At 47.8% G+C, this 17,708-nt stretch overlaps 1 protein-coding gene across 1 annotated transcript in view; it reads right to left on the reverse strand.

Annotated features, from left to right (window-relative positions):
- Positions 1–17,708, reverse strand: part of IGLON5 (IgLON family member 5) — a 65,202-nt gene that overhangs the window by 24,221 nt on the left and 23,273 nt on the right. Inside the window, exons 3-4 of the mRNA XM_060258527.1 lie at positions 14,354–14,466; positions 2,686–2,918 (exon numbers count right to left, since the gene is read on the reverse strand). Of these exons, the coding sequence (XP_060114510.1) occupies positions 2,686–2,918; positions 14,354–14,466 (346 nt within the window). The remainder of the gene's footprint in view (positions 1–2,685; positions 2,919–14,353; positions 14,467–17,708) is intronic.

Genomic DNA, 17,708 nt, shown 5'->3' on the forward strand with positions numbered 1-17,708 from the left:
GTAATTTATATCTATTCAGGCAGGTGGGGTAGGGCTGAGTCATTATTTTATGGGAGCTTCCTGGGCTGTGACATGCTAATGGAGGAGCTTGCCTGAGCGGGTTCTTTTGTATATGGATTGGTTATTGAAATTCTAATCTTATCTGCAGTGCTGTTGTAAGCTGCAGGGCATTTTGTGTTTTTCAGGACTGGAATAGGGCATGGCTGCTATCGCCCCATCAGTTGGCTTGGAGAATGCATTTAAAGTTGAAGTTGCTTTCTTTCCACCTCTTCCTCCCTCCTTCTTTCCCTCATCTATTTTCCTTCCTTCTTTCCTGTCTTGTGGCTCTGAAACATCTGAATGTTCATGTCTTGGGGCTCTGAAACATCTGACATTTATTCTATGTGGCTCTTACGTTAAGCAAGTTTGGGCATCCCTGATGTACTTTGGTGGGTTTTTTTTTAATGTATTTTCAAATTCGATTTATACCAGAGAAAATTTGCTTGGTATTCACATACACGCAAACAGCAGCCATGCCCTTAGCCTGAACCCATGCAAAGGAACATGGGGGCAGGGAAATGTCACTCCAGCACAAAGGAATCCTGATGGCAATTGAGGCAAAAGACAAACTGGGTTAAATCAGTCAGAAAATGTGTGAATGAAATAAAAAGAAAGGCCTTGGCACAGGAGCCGGACACGGAGATGGAATCTAGAGCAATGGCTGCGGGAGGGAACACGGCTTGTGACAAGAACACTCCTGAACTCGTTTCCGCCCCCAATGGATGTGGGATCCATCAGGAGCTCTAAATAATTTAAGGACATTCAGTTTTAAGACGAGGAAAGCCAGAGTTCAAGGCTTGCCCGGCAGCCTCTGCTCCCTAGAGCTGCTCAAAGAGGGTTTAGCCCAGGGGTGCCCAAACTTGCTTAACGTAACAGCCACATAGAATGAAAGACAGATGTTTGAGAGCCACAAGTCATAAACATCGGATGTTTGAGAGCCACAAGTCAGGAAGGAAGGGAAAATAGATGGGGGGAAGGGAGGAGGGAGGGAGAAGTGCCTTCTCCAAGCCAGCTGATGGGGCAGTGGGGGCTTCGAGAGCCACACAGTACGTGTGAAAGAGCCACATGTGGCTCCCGAGCCGCAGTTTGGGCACCCCTGGTTTAGCCTAACGTTGCCAGGTCTCCCTGGCTACCAGCAGAAATGGGGTGAGGTTGGATTTAAATAGCAACCCGACACTAGACAATTATGAATAAGGATGCCACGCAGTGGTTCAGCTGAAGGTCCGTTCCAGACAAAGACCCCAGGATTTATTATCTCCGTTTCAATATTATAGCATCTTCAACAGTGGAATGAGCTTAAATGAATTGTTCTGGACCTCAGTGTTCATGGAAATTACTCCTGAATATTTTCACTTCGTATTTGTGAAATTCCAATATTAATTTTATGGTGCTTTCCACCCAATTTCAATCATTTCCCATTTTAAGTTAACTTTATTTCGTAGGAATCAATCCTTCATTCTATATAACACACATTCTATATAACACATAGGCGTGTGTTTCACAGAATGAAGGATTGATTCCTACGAAATAAATTTAACTTAAAATGGGAAATGATTGAAATTGGGTGGAAAGCACCATAAAATTAATATTGGAATTTCACAAATACGAAGTAAAAATATTCAGGAGCAATTTCCATGAACACTGAGGTCCAGAATAATTCATCTAAGCTTATTCCACTGTTGAAGATGTTATAATATTGAAATGGAGATAATAAACCCTGGGGTCTTCGTCTGGAACGGACCTTCAGCTGAACCACTGTGTGCCATTTTTAGTCATAATTGCCTAGTTTCAGGTTGCTGTTTAAGTTTAATCTTTACCATCACTCTAGTATTTTTGGGTGAGGTTAGATTTGCCAGATCCCGATTGGGAAACTCCTGGAGATTTGGGGATGGAGCCTGGGGAGGACAGGGACCTCAGTGGGGTACAATGCCATAGACTCCACCCTCCAAAGCAACCATTCAATCTGAAGAAGCGAGCAGTGATTCCCGAAAGCTCCTACCCTGCCACAAATTTTGTTAGTCTTTTAGGTGCTCCTGGAGCCTTACTCTTTTCTACTGCTACAGACACATGGCTACCCATCTTGATCGAAGTTATAGATCTAAGCTGATCTAAGGTATAGATGGAACCAGGGGTGAAATTCCACCAGGAGCGCCTTTGCATATTAGACCACATACCCCTGATGTCGCCAATCCTCCAAGAGCTTACAAGGCTCTTTTTTGTAGGCTCTTGGAGGATACATCAGCGGGGTGTGGCCTAATATGCAAAGGAGCTCCTGCTAGAATTCCGCCCCTGGATGGAACCTTCTTGGTGCTCAAGGGGGGCAACAGTGGGAGGGCTTCTGGAATCCTGGCCCCATTGGTGGACCTCCTGATGGCCCCTAAGTTTTGGCCACTGTGTGACACAGAGTGTTGGACTGGATGGGAAATTGGCCTGATCCAACATGGCTTCTCTTATGGTCTTCCATACGGAAGGCCACAGGCTCAATCTGCAGCTGTTACATGTGTCAAGCAGGAGGTGATAGAAAAGACCTCTGCCCGAGACCTTGGAGAGCTGCTACCTGGAGACAGTACTGACCTTAACAGATCAGTGGTCTGACCCGGTATAAGGAAGCTTTGTGTGTTCACATGACCCATCCTATGCCCATACCGTGAACGATGAGATACACTTGAGAGGTGTGGGGCTTATCCTGCGTCTGGAAGGAGCAGGTGTAGAGGCCCTCGTCGTAGATGTCGACGTTGGTAATGACGATGCTGAATTCGGAGGCGCTGTTGGTCAGCAGCTGCACCCGCGAGTCGATGGACCACTTGTCATTGCCGGCATACAGGATGTTGGAGCGGTTCAACCAGGCCACGCGGGTCACTTGTTGGTCTATGTAGCAGCTGCGGAAAAGGGACAGGTGAGGCAGAACGAATGGCAGGACTGTGAGGGGAAGAGAGGCCAGCTGAGCCAGGATTCATAGGGTGGCCAATCCCCAGGCTACTTTGTCATAGAAAACATTTGCCTTAAGTGGCTTGGAGTGCCTTGTCTAAAACAATTACTTGAAAACTTGGACTTAATTATACAACTAATTAATGGATCTGCAAAAAACACACAGGGTGGACATAAAAACCACATCTGATGGCATAGTTGGGCACATGCCATCATTATCTGGGGTTCAGTGAGGAAGAGGTCATCGGAACGAGGGATTTTCTAGAACCCTCATGTGGACTAGGACTTCTTATGGACTTGATGGATACCATCTGAGAACTGACGAATGTGAACTTATAATGGATTTTGTGAATTAATTTCTTTTTCCATTGGACTTGCATGTACTCTGGCTGTTGCTTCAATGCTCTGTGTTAAGGGGCAACAAATACTGTGAAATATAATAAGATTCAGACATCACTGACATTAATGAAAATTGTTCTTTATTTATATCCTTCTTGTGTGCTATTACAGCTAACAGAGTGTTGGTAAATTTTAGTCCCCAGTTCCTGGCAGGGTTCCCACAGTTTTGGGGGCTGCCTGCCACTAGTCAGTGGGGAAAACCCTGCCCCAAACAGTGACATCACTGTGGGATGTCCCCGACATGGTGATGTTACCAGTAAGTGACATCAAGATATGTTGAGGGTGTTGCATGGTGATGCTCTGGTTTGAGGGCAAAACTCAATGGTTTGAAGCCAGTTTTACCATAGAGATTTGCCCCCAAATCAGTGTAGCCATGCAACATCCCTGATGTGATGATGTCACTTCACCAGGGAGTGACATCATCATGTTGGGGGCGTTGCATTGTGATGCTCTGGTCTGAGGGCAAAACTCAATGGTTTTAAGTCGGTTTTACCATAGAGAGTTCCCTCAAACCAGAATGTTGCCATGCGACATCCCTGACAGGATGATGTCACTTCCAGGTGATGTCATTGCATTGGAGACATCCTGGAACACCCCTAAATCCTCTCGCCAGTGCAACGAGGGGATCTGGCGACCCTAGCCAGGAGTCTAAGCAGTACAGGGTGGCCACAAGGCTGTTGTGGTGGGCTATCCAAGGTCACTTGTGGCAAAGGCAGGTCCCACCATAGATACAGTACTGCCAATGTCACAGAAAAAAAAAGAGGGAGGTTCAGTCTACTGCTGTAGTGGAAGAACTCCTGCTTTGGACCTCTCATTTCCTAATGCTGTTCAGCCGGACAGCAGAGGAAATGATTTGTCAGAAATGAACCAGAAGTGATGTCATCATGACAACCTGACAATCTAGGATTCACTCAAACCTCTATGGTAAAATCGGCATGATGCCGGTCAGATAGGTCCTTGATCCCTGGAATCTCCTGGCCAGATGTCAGTCCTGGGTTAGCAATCCTGGACAACACGGAGGAAGGCAAAATGACATTGAGTAAGTAGCCTTTGGGTCCTCGCTGGGAGAGAAGTGGAATATAAACCAACATTTCTCTTTTTTTATAAGGAAAAAACAACCATCGGCCAGAAGTGAGGAGAGGGGGACATCATGCCAGTGGAAAAGTAGCCAGCTGGCAATGCTGTTTGGGGGTCTATTCTAGGGTTTCCAGCTTCCAGTGAAAACAATCCTGGAGATTTGGGGTTGAAGCCAAGGGAAGGCAGAATATATGGAGGGAAAGGATCTCGGTGGGGTATAATGCCATACAGTTCATCCTCCAAAGCTGCCATTCTCTCAAGGGGAACTGATCTCTTGTCCAGAGATCATTTATAATCCCAGGAGATCTTCAAGCCCCACCTAGAGGCTTGAAACACACAATATTTCCAACACAAAAAACCTCTATGGCTCATGTGTTCCACCTACCATCCATGTGAAGAGCACATGGGTCCATTCCACACATAGTCCTATGGTTGCCAGCTCCAGGTTGAGAAATACCTGTGGGCAAAGTCTGGGAGAATTGGGTTTAGGAAAGGGTTGCCAGATCTTACTTGGCTCTGGGTGGGGAAAATTTTATCGTGCGTATTTTGCAAATACGGCACAATGATGTCACCCAGAAGTGATGTTATTGTGCCGGGAACATTGCAAGGGGGCGCTCTAGCAATTTGGGTAAAAACTCTATGGTGCTACAGAGTTTTCACCCAAATTGCTAGAGTGTCTCCCACATGATGTGCCTGGTGTGATGATGTCACTTCCGAGTGACATCATTGCGCCAGGCATGTTGAGCACAACAGAGTTCTGAGGGGGGGGGAGATCCCCCCTGGGAGCCAGCTCCGTGTTGGCAGGTTGGGGGCCCCAAAACTGGGGGAACCCCCCACCCACAGTGAGAGGCTGGGAACCCTAGTTTACAGAGGATAGGGAATTTGGTAGGGTATAATTCCACTGCAGCCATATGTCTGAGGTGAAATGGAACAAATGTTTTAATAAAGAATGAGTGATTTACGTAGTCTGCAGATCAGTTGAAATTCCAGAATATCTCCAGCCACCACCTGGAGATTGGCAACTATGATAGGGAGGGAGGGTGTTCGATTGAAGCCTACTTCAGAGATCTTCTGGCTCAAAAGCCTTGAGGAAACTTAATTATCAGTAGCGAGGCCTCAGCACATTTACCACAGCCAGTCAAAAAAAGAAAAAGAAAAACCTGGACCCATTTCTGTCTCTGGGAAAGAAGGAGAGAGGATACTGTTTATTATCGCTGTGTGTGCGTGTACGGAAAGAGAAAGAGGGAGAGACAGATAACTTCTGGGTTCTCCTCGCTGAGGCCTTTGGCTGTCTCTTTCCTAAGCCCTTTGAAGTCCAAAAGCCCATGTTATTACAGCTCCTTTTATCCAGCCCTAAAAACTTGAATGCCTTCCAAACTGCAGATTTGTGAAAATAACGAGAGTCGGAGGTAGTGCTGGTGGTTGGTGAAGCAGACTCCTGAACTCGCCGCCGATTTAATTGCTACACAATTGCCTTTGAACGCAATCCCGACCTGGGCTCCCCGTCCTGACTCTGCCCACTTCCCTGAGCCCTGGGCCTCCATTCCTTCTCTCATTTCTTTGGGCTCCCTCTATGCACCCCTCTGGCTCCCAGCCGGGAGATTTAATTATCGGCAAGCATTTTTCTCTCCCCTGGACTGTGAGTGGGCGCTAAGTAATCCCGTTTCTTGGTCCCTGACAGCTGTCAGGCGCAGATTGGACACACGTTCTGAAGATAAGTGGAGAAGAGCAGGGAGTGAAAAAAAAAAAAACCCTCTGCTCTCTTTCTCTCTCCTTGAAATCAGGACTGACCTTAGAGTTCCTAATTCAGGGCTGGGGAATTTCTGGATATTTGGAGCTGGAGCTTGGGGAAGGTAGAGTTTTGGAAGGGCCAGCAAGGATGGGACGTCATGAAGTCCATCGCAGGGTTGCCAGGTCCTCTCCAATGTTCCCTCTAAACTGAGTTAGTGTGAGCTACTTCACAGTTTTTTAGCCTCTGGCTTACACATTTTTGTCTTAGCTCAGGAAAAATGGCCCCAAAGCAAAATAACTTATGTAGTAGCTCACAATTTGCCTGTAGCTCACAAAGTAGAATTTTCACTCACTAGGCACCACAGCTTAGAGGGAATATTGCCTCATTGCTCCAGTGGGGGGGGGGAGGGATTTGGGGGGTGTTCCGAGATGTCCTCAATGCCATGATGTCACCCAGAAGTGACATCATCACATTGGGAACATCACACAATGGCACTCTGGTATTTGAGCAAAATTCTATGGTAAAACCGACTTCAAAACACAGAGTTTTGCTCACAAACCAGAGTGTCGCTGCATGGCATCCCTAATGCAATGACATCACTTCTAAGTGATGTCATCTCATTGGGGTATCATAAAGCGATGTCGCTGTATGGGGGTGGGTGTGAAGCTCCCAAAAACTGGGGAACTCCTGCCAGGACCTGGGGATTGGCAAGCCTAGTCCATCATACAAATCCACCACTTTATCTAGGGAAATTGCTATCTGTCATCTGTAGATCCGTTGTAATTCCAGGAAAACATCTGGCCTCATGTGGAGGTTGGCAACCCCAGGGCTTTTTTTCTGGGGGGATGCAGTGGAATGGAGTTCTGGAACCTCTTTGTGGAAACAAAATTCTAAAAAAAAGTTCGAAAATTCACGAGGGGCACCCATTTGTTTCGCCTTCATTTCCCACTCTGGCACCTCTTTTCCCAGAAAAGAAGCTGTGGGCAACCCTAAATTGACCCTGCTATTTGTGGTATTCCTCTTTCTTGACACAGGGAGGCAGAGGAAACTCTTTGCCAGAGGTGTTTCCCACAGTGTCACAGATATGGTCACCACATCCACCAGAACAATCCCCATCTCTTCAAGGCTCAAAGTATTCCTTATGTGTAATAGTGTGATTCTTTTTCTTTAACAAAACGCAGAAACAGAAGGCTGGAATATTGAATAATGCACAGGAAAGTTGACCAACCCTTTTCCTGCCAGCCATATTTGAGCTCAAAATGGCGTCCCCTAACTGCTTTTCTTCCCACATGAGGCAAAAAGTTGCCTCTTTTACCTGCTTCCCCCTGCCCCACTATGAAATTAGCTGGCAGGGAGGTAAATTTGAGGGAAAGGCTGGTTAAAGAAGGATTGCACAAAATGTCATCCTCCCACTAAACTTTTTTCTTAAAAAAAACCCCTCAAATTTGTCTTACTGTAAAAGATGTAACTGTGTATTATTAATGGAATATCGCAACTCAGAAAGTTCTTGTTTATTCTTTTACGGTGAGAATTCACCTCACAACATTGTAAAAATGATGTTTTACTATCCACTTTCACATTTGAAATTGTTAAATGATGAAGACAATATCTAGGGTAGTAGGACAGTTTAAATTTAGTGCAGGAATTTGTCTTACTGTAAAAGATGTAATCTTATTATTGTTAATATAATATCGTAACTAAGATAGTTCCTGTTTATTCTTTTGAAGAGAGAATTCACCACCAAATATTGTAACCACGGCTTTTCTTTTTTTAAGCAGGAGCACACAGAAACATAATTCTGGCTGCCTTGGCATCAGGGGGTGTGATCTAATATGCAAATGAGTTCCTGCTGCACTTTTTCTACCAAAAAAGCCCTCTGTGAAACAGTGGTGATGTCAGGGGGGCATGGCTTTTTGGACCTCTGTGCAATTAAGTTTTAGATTAATTTGTTTAGGAATAATTTTACACTGAGGTCCTGTTGTTTGTATCATTCCAGTTTGGTGTAGTGGTCAAGTGTGTGGACTCTTATCTGGAAGAACCAGGTTTGATTCCCCACTCCTCCACATGCAGCAGCTGAAATGGTCTTGGGTCAGCCATAGCTCTCGCAAGAGTTGTCCTTGAAAGGGCAGCTTCTGGGAGCGCTCTCTCAGCCCCACTTACCTCACAGGGCGTCTGTTGTGGGGGAGGGGGAAGGTAAAGGAGATTGTGACCACTCTGAGACTGAAATTCAGAGTATTGGGTGGATATATATCCAATATTGTGAGAGAGCTGTTTACAAGATTTACAAGAGTGTGTGATTATAGTTGAAACATCTGGAAATTTCTTCTGAAGGTGTGTGATTTGTTTGAGGCGAGTTATCATGGAAACCCTTGGGTTTTTCTCCAGTCTCCCTCCTGGAGGCTGGCAACCCAAGGCCCCAAACTGAACACAGGACTCAAGCACAAGCATTGGGATTCCTGGCTCAGCGTCTCTCTCACAGGGTTCCCGCAGAGCGTTTGTGGGCCCTCCCCTTCCCTGCTTTCTGTTCTGCAGTGAGTGGAGGAGGGAGAGGTCTCGGAAAGCAGGTCAGACTCTCTGCTGATTCAGGCTGGTGAGAGGCCCCGGCGCACTGCAGGCTGCGCTGAGGAGGGTGCTGAGGGGAGCATGGAGAATGACAGCCACACGGTCTTGGCACTGCTGACTCACAACCTCCAGCTGCCTGTGTGTACGCAGAGGGGGAGGGATGCAGAGGCAGTCAGGGGTGTGTGGGGGGAGACGAAGGGTTCCCCGCGGACGTCTGGCTGGCTTCCCCCTCCAGAAGCCCAGCTTGCTTTTTGACGCATGGTAAGGGAAGATTGGGTTCTTTTGTAGCATTGCTGATCCCCACTTGGGGGCAGGGGATCCCGTGGCTTGGAGGCCCTCCCCCTGCTTCAGGGTTAGCAGAAAGCAGAGGAGGGGAATGTCCGCTGGGCACTCCATTACACCTTGCTTAACGTAAGAGCCACGTAGTATAAACATCAGATGTTTGAGGGAAGGAATGGAGGGAGGGAGGGAGGGAGGGAGGGAAGGAAGGAAGGAAGGAAGGAAGGAAGGAAGGAAGGAAGGAAGGAAGGAAGGAAGGAAGGAAGGAAGGAAGGAAGGAAGGAAGGAAGGAAATAGATGGGATGGGGGAGGGAGAGGTGGAAAGAAAGCAACTTTAACTTTGAATGCATTTTCCAAGCTGCCAGCTGGCTTGGATCAAGAGTAATGCCTTCTCCAAGCTGGTTGACAGTGTGGTGGGGGCTTCGAGAGCCACACAATATGTGTGAAAGAGCCATATGTGGCTCCCGAGCCACAGTTTGGCCACCCCTGCCCTATGGAGACCAGGCCACATAGGGTATAATGGAGAATCAATCCAAAGGTTATCTGGGATTCGGGGTGTGTGTGTTTTTTTTATATAGAGGCACCAAATTTACAGGATAGCATCTAGTGCCTCTCCTAACCCCCCCCCCCCAAATTTTAAAAAAAATACCAAGTGGACCAATTCTATGAGCCCCAGAAGAAGGTGCCCCCATCCATTATTTCTAAAGAAGGGAAGGCATTTAAAAGGTGTGCGGTTCCTTTAAATGTGATGGCCAGAATTGCCTTTGGAGCTCAGTCATGCTTGTCACAACCTTGTTCCTGGCTCCACCCCCAAAGTCCCCAGATATTTCCTGAGTCAGGCTTGGCAACCCTATTCTTTTGGACTCTGGTCTCTGCTGGACGGTGCCAAAAGAGTTGCCTGCAGGGGCTTAGGGGCTTTTGTGATGGCAGAAACTGCCATCAAGTCGCAGCAGATTTTGAAGGCCAGAGAGGAGCAGAACTGCTTTTGCCATCGCCTGCCTCTGCCTAGGGATCGTGGACTTCTCTGACAGCCTCCACCCAAGTTCTACTGTTGCCAGCCTACAGATAGGGTCTGGAGATCTCCCGCTATTAAAACTGATTTCCAGGTGACAGAGATCGGTTCCCTTGGAGAGAACGGTTGCTTTGGAGGGCGGGCTCTATGGCATTGTGCCCTGCTGAAGTCCCTTCCATCCTCCAAACCCCGCCCTCCTCAGGCTCCACCCCCCCAAACCCACAGGTGTTTCCCCAGCTAGAGTTGGCGACCCTAATCCAGGGCTGACCCTGCTTAGCTTTTTAGATCTGATGAAATTGCCTTGGCCTTTCATTACTCCTCTCTCCACCTGCAGCTTGTATCTCCTACAGATACAACAGACATAGTAGATGAAGTACTGGGCAGGGATCCAGGTTCGAATCCTTGCTCAGGAACAACACATTTGAGGGTTTAAAAGCCAACACTCCATGATAAGGTGGGGGAAAAGCAAGTGGTGGGAAGCCAGTGTGGCACAATGGTAAGGGTACAGTAAGGGTACAGGGCAAGCATCTGAGAGTTCCAGGTTCAAATCCCCCACTTTGACCTGGAAGCTTAGCTTGCTGGGACTGGCCCCACTGTCTCACCTTCACCGACCTCACAAGATCGTTGTGAGGATAAAATGGAAAAGGGGACCAGGCGCTTTGGGTCCACGCTGAGAAGGGTGAGGCATAAATGAAGGAAATAAAATCAATTAAACTAAATACATAAGGGAGCACTTAGGCGAGGAATGCCTTACTCTCACCCCTCTCTCCCCCCCAAAAACCCTGGATAGCCCAGGCTAGCCTGATCACATCAGATCTTGGAAGCTAAGCAGGGTCGGACTTGGTTACTATTTAGAAGGGCGACCTCCAAGAAATACCAGGGCCATGATGCAGAGGCAGGCAATGGCAAACCAACTCTGAAATGTCTCTTGCCTTAAAAATAAGTCTAGCTGGCCACCTAGTGGTGCATCATGCTAAAAAAGCTTGCACTTCTGGCTGCCAGACAATCTTAGGCTCTCCTGGCTATTCTACACACAATGCCGTATGATAATTAATTCATTACTCTTCTCTCCACCTGCGGTTTGCATCTCCTACAGATATTCCGCCTAAGCAGCCAGAATGGTGTTCTGGTTAGAGTATTGGTCAACAGCCAGAAAGGTTACTGTGTTACACCCCAGGTTACAAACACAAAGACCTGGATTCAAATCCTCGTTCTGCCCTGAAGAACCTGGGTGACCCTGATGCAGTCGCTTGCTTGGTCTCACCTACCTCCCAGGGTTCTTTTAAGCAGGGGTTTTGGGGTAGAAAATGCCCAGCAGGGACTCATTTGCATATTAGGCCACACCCTCTGGTGCCAAGCCAGCTGGAACTGCATTCCTGCTAAAAAAAAAGCCCAGCTTGTAAGGATAACCTGTTTTTTTGGGGGGGGGGTAGGAGAGGGGAGAACCACATATACCACCTTGAGATCCTTCGAGGAAGGAAGTGCTACAGCACTCAACTTAGAATGTTTTTTAAAAAAAAGGTTCAAGAAAGATTGCAAGGCGAAAAAGGGTGGGGAAAATGTGGCACCACTGGAAGCGCCGCAGACATTTTAAGCAGCACATTACAGCAATTCAGAAGCAAGACTAAAAGGTGAAAATGGAAGAAAGCAGTTCACCTCGAGAATGGCTCGACCACACTTTGCTAACTGGACGCAAGAAGCTTTGGATGAAAAGGTAAATAAAATCTGTTAGCAGCCCATGGCCAAAACGGTTGTGCAACTGGCTAATGAAACGGATTACAAAGGCTGTCTGAAAGGGGCTGCGTGCCAACAGAAGGGGCTAGGAACAATGGGAACTGGCACTTGATGTTCTCCTGGAATTAATTTTATAAATTCTCAACCTAGAATTCAAGAAGCAGCCTAAAGGAACAATCAAGGAAGAGAACGTCGGAAAATCCACTTGTCTCTCATTTTGGGCAGGAACAATATTGTCCTTAGTTTGCCTTCCTCGCGTTCTAGAATTTAAAACAGCCAAGGGGAAAGGGCATTCTAGAAGGAAACAACACGGGGGGAGCAGATTTCAACCCCCTTTTCAGCAGCACCAGGGCCTCAATCCATGCTGAGTTTCTCTCTCCCCCACCCCCAATCTGAACAGCTGATTTATAAGGCTACTTAGGATTCTAATCATGTTGGGGAATAGAGGCGGGGGCACAGGCTACATGCAAGGTGCTGGACCTTTACGAACAATATTCCCTTCGATACTGGAAAGGGTCTGATTTTCGAAGCAAATGCAAAAAAAAAAAGTATTAAAATCAAAGCCCGGGAATTTATGCCACGCTTGACAGAGTTATTAGCCATTCCGTAAGTCTTCTCTGGTTGCTATTAACACGTTATGAGAAGGTAATAGTGCATTTTGCCAGGGGCCCATCTTTTATTTAAATACAGCCAGAATGTCGTGATGAAACTTTAATGGTGGTGGTGGGGGGGGGGGGGGCTGAATTATTGAACCGCATGCTGGTGGCATGAAACTGCACTAAGTTCAGGGAGGAAGGCGAGGGACAACAGGAGGACGGGGTCAGGGAAAGGTCCCGTTCAGTGCTCCTGATGGAGTCTCTGGACAGACCAGAGAATCCAGGCAAAAGAGCACTGCACCACTAGAGGGCACTGTGGGCAAGAAGGCTGCCGTTCCTTGATAGCAGCCTGGTGGGATGCTATCATGTGTCTCGGGGCCATGCACAGATTGCATGAGAGCAGGGTATGGTGGCCTGTGGGGTTCACTATCACCTCACAATTTTGTCCTTTGCTTAGGTTGGCAAAAGGAAACCAACAGCCCTCTGGGTTCCCCTTGACGGGCTGCACTCATCGAACAAGAGTCCTCTGTGAGTGTGGGACGAGGAGGAGAGAGGAAAGCAGCCATAAGAAAAATAGCGCAAGGGAGAAGGCATGAATATGAGCAGGACAGGGTGACACACGTTTGAGGAGAGCCAGGCTAGAAGGAGGAGGAATGGCTCTGCAGGGAAGAAGAGGAGGAGGGTCAGAATTTAGGGTAGGGGTGGCCAAACTGCAGCTCGGGAGCCACATGTGGCTCTTTCACACATATTGTGTGGCTCTCAAAGCCTCCAGCCCCCCCATCAGCCAGCATGGAGAAGGCATTTCTTCCTTTAAATCACTTCTTCAAGCCAAGCCAGCTGGCAGCTTGGAGAATGTATTTAAATTAAAGTTGCTTTCTTTTCACCTCTCCCTTCCCTGCTCTCTCTTTGCAGCACTCAAACATCTGATGTTTATTTTATGTGACTCTTACATTAAGCAATTATAGCCAACCTGATCTAGGGTGACCAAACATAATGGAGAACAGAACTTCTGTGTTGGCAAGATATGGCAAGACAATGCCCCAGAATTGGGTTGCCAGTTCACAGCTGGCAACCCTACAAGGGAATGTGTGAAATGGGGGCAGAGGTAGGATTGCCAACCTCCAGACAGGGCCTGGAGATCCCCTGAAATCCCAAGTGATCTCCAGACTGCAGAGATCAGTTCTGCTGGAGAAAATGTCTGTCTTGGAGGGCAGACTATGGCATCACATCCTGGGGTCTCTCCCCTCCCCAAACCCTGTCCTTCCCAGATTAAAAACAACAAAAAGGTAGTCCCCTGGGCAAGCAGCAGTCATTTCCGACTCTGGGGTGACGTCGCATCACAACGTTTTCACGGCAGACTTTTTACAAGGTGGTTTGCTATTGCCTTCCCCAGTCATCTACACTTCCCTCCCAGCAAACTGGGTACTCATTTTACTGACCTCGGAAGGATGGAAGGCTGAGTCAACCTTGAGCCAGCCACCTGAACCCAGCTTACGCCAGGATCGAAGTCAGGTCGTGAGCAGAGAGTTCAGGCTGCAGTACTGCAGTTTCAGCATTCTGTGCCAAAATCCACCCCCAAATATCCAGGAATTTCTCAACCCACATTGGCAGGGGGTTTAGCAGAACTCCAGAGCTTTGGCAGGATAGAACAGGGAGGGGAGTGAGTGTAAGGGAATATAACATATCTCCTCTTCTGGTGCTGAGACAAATGACTGCTGGTGAAATTCCTCCTTAATTACAACTATGAAAGGTCCAGACTTGGCTTTGCTCCTAAAAGGTATATTCGAGCATTTGCCAGGGGGGGGGGGGGGAACGAGGACAACATTCTTTAGGAAGAAAAGAACCACCATTTCATAAAATTCGAGGAACCCAGCTGTGATTCGATAGCAAGTCGTTAAGGAAGGTTCACAGAAGCATCCAGCAGAGAGAATTGTCCCTTATATACACATGCTCTGTCCCCCATGATGGGGGGCCCATCAGAGACCAGCGACTCACCTTAACGTCGCGTTGTCCCCCTGGCAAACTGTATAGTTGTCCGCTGGCTGGTTAAAATCCGCACTCCGCACCAGCAGCCCTGCACAGAGAAAGACAAAAGATACCGTTAGGGTCTGGTGGAGGAATGGCTTAGCATAAGTCCATAAGAGCATAAGAGAAGCCATACTGATCAGGCAAATGGCCCATTCAGTCCAACATTCTGTGCCGCCCAGTGGCCAAAACCCAAGTGCCATCAGGAGGTCCACCAGTAGGGCCAGAACTCCACAAGCCCTCCCACTCTTCCCCTCCCCCCAGCACTAAGACTACAGAACAGGGGTGGCCAAACTGTGGCTCGGGAGCTACATGCGCCTCTTTCACACATATTGTATGGCTCTTGAAACCCCCACCATCCCATCACCGGCTTGGAGAAGGCATTTATCTCTTTAGACGACTTCTCCAAGTCAAGCCAGCCGGTGGTTTGGAGAATGCATTTAAAGTTGCTTTCTTTCCATCCCTCCCTCCCTTCTATCTCCCCCTCTATTTGCATGCCTGCCTTCCTTCCGTCCTCCCTCCCTAACTTCTGTCATTTATTCTTTGCGGCTCCTACGTTAAGCGAGTTTGGCCATCCCTGATACAGAGCATCACTGCCCCAGACAAGGCGTTTGATCTGTACGCTGCGGCTATTAGCCACTGACAGACCTCTGCTCTACACGTTTATCCAACCCCCTCTTGAAGGTGTCTATGCATGTAGCTGCCACCTGTTTCTGAAGCTTTCCAGGTATTCCACATAACCATACTCCCACTCAGATAGCCCAGGCTAGCCTGATCTCATCAGATCTCAGAAGATAAGCAGGGTCGGTCCTGGTTAGTATTCGGATGGGAGACACCAGGGAAGACCAGGTTCATAAAGCAGAGGAAGACAATGACAAACCACCCTGAACGTTTCTCGCCTTCAAAATCCTACAGAGTCGCCATAAATCAGTTGAGGCTTGACAGTAAAAATACACAGGGCTCTTTTTTTTGGTAGCAGGAACTCCTTTGCATAATAGGCCACACCCCCTGATGTAGCCAATCCTCCAAGAGCTTACAAGGCTCTTCATACAGGGCCTACTGTAAGCTCCAAAAGGATTGGCTACATCAGGGGGTGTGTGGCCTAATATGCAAAGGAGTTCCTGCTACGAGAAAAGCCCTGAAAATACATAAATGAATAAAAATAACTGCTGCTTTTGGGTCCAAATTGAGGAGAAAAGTGGGGTATAGAGATCTCAAGAAGGAAAACAAATACTGCCTGTGGCTGCAGGTGAAGAATGGCATGGCTGAATGCTTCCCTGACTTAGGGTTGTCAAGTTCAATTCAAGTAATATCTGGGGACTTTGGGGGTGGAGCCGGGAGCAAGGGTGTGACAAGCATCACTGAGCTCCAAAGAGAGTTCTGGCCAGCACATTTAAAGGGACCACACACCTTTTTAAATTCCTTCGCTCCATAGGAAATAATGAAGGATAGGGGCACCTTCTTTGGGGGCTCATAGAATTGGACCCCCTGGTCTAATCTTTTTGAAACTTGGGGGGTATTTTAGGGAGAGGAACTGGATACTATACTGAAAATCAGGTGCATCTATCTCAAAAAACAGCCCCCTCAGAGCCCCAGATACCAGCAGATCAATTCTCCATTATTTCCTATGGGAATAAGACTCCTTACAGAATAATAGTTCCCAGCAGACATTTCCCTCCCCTCCCCCCGCTTTCTGATGACCCTGAAGTGGGGGGAGGGCCTCCAAACTGGGGGATCCCCTGCTCCCACCTGGGGAATGGCAACCTTACCAAGACTTTGGGGGGTGGGGGGTGGGAAGAGAAATTCCTACAGGGAGAAAAAAAATGTATGGCTCCACTTAGCACATTAGCTTTATATGCACAGGGAAGGCTTTAAAAAATAATAATTGTGGGGGATATTTAATTATGGAATCATCCACAGGTTGAAAAAGAATAGTCTAGCACTAATTTTATATCAGCGATCGTATTTTTCTTTTCACAGACTGTAACTCTTTTTTAACTCATTTACATCTCCTTTAGGCCACTTAGCAGGGGTGGAATTCTAGCAGAAGCTCCTTTGCATATTAGGCCACGCACCCCTGAGGGGGCTGAGGGGGCTGATGTAGCCAGTCCTCCAAGAGTTTACAAAAAAGAGCCATGTAAGCTTTTGGAGGATTGGCTACATCAAGGTGTGTGGCCTAATATGCAAAGGAGCTCCTGCTAGAATCCCACTCCTGCCGCTTAGCGACTCACTGAACATGGCCACCTCTCTTCAAGGAAGAGATGACTGAGCAGCACTGAAGTGCATTGAAGGGCATAGAATTCAGGGCTTTTTTTGTAGCAGGAACTCCTTTGCATATTAGGCCACACACCCCTGATGTAGCCAATCCTCCACAAGCTTACAGTACAACGCCTTCTGTAAGCTCCAGGAGGATTGGCTACATTAGAGGTGTGTGGCCTAATAAGCTAGGGCAGGGGCGGGGAACCTTTTTTCTGCCAAGGGCCGTATGGATATCTATAACATCGTTCGCGGGCTACAAAAAAATTATCAACTTAAATAACAGTGCTCCGCTGAGGGAGAATGATTCAGGCCAGCAAAATTAATGCAAATAATTGTTTCTTTTATTTGAAGTCATTTGGGGAGAGCCAAATCTGGCACATGCACACACACCCGGTCCTTCACCCTAGGCAAATGCCTAGGTCCAGGGCTTTTTTGTAGAAAAAGCCCAGCAGGAACTCAGTAGCATATTAGACCACATCCCCTAATATTAGCATATTAGGTCACACATTCATTTGCATATTAGGCCACACCATCTGGGATAATTAACTGCACATTGAACTGTGGCAGTAACTTTTCCAGGTCCCGCAGCAATTCTGGCTGGCCAGCCAGGCCCCAGGGAGGCTGCCGCACAGTACGTCTGGGTCCTGTGATCCCTGCCTGGCCCTGGGGAGGCTGCTGCACAGCACGGCTGGGCCCCATGATCCTTGCTGGCCAGTCAGGCCCCAGGGAGGCTGCCAATTGGCTCGTTTTGGCCCAGCAATCCCCGAGGGCCACACCAAGTGACCTCGAGGGCTGTATATGGCCCTCGGGACAGAGGTTCCCCACCCCTGGGCTAGGGAGTTCCTGCTACCAAAAAAGCCCTACATAGAACGATTGCTTTAGGAAGCTCTGCTCTGCTATTAAAGGGACAACAACCTCAGGGCTTCTCTCCCCGACAAGGCCTCTCACAACAGTGTGGGACAAGATCAGGGATGAGGCAGGGTCCCAGAACTGGTCCATAATTCATCTTCCAGCCACCTTCCTTTTGCTGTAACCCACTAGTTTGTTTCCAAATGCAAACACAACC

This window comes from Heteronotia binoei, chromosome 17 (assembly GCF_032191835.1).
Source record: "Heteronotia binoei isolate CCM8104 ecotype False Entrance Well chromosome 17, APGP_CSIRO_Hbin_v1, whole genome shotgun sequence".
In the NCBI taxonomy this organism is placed as follows: Eukaryota; Metazoa; Chordata; class Lepidosauria; order Squamata; family Gekkonidae; genus Heteronotia; species Heteronotia binoei.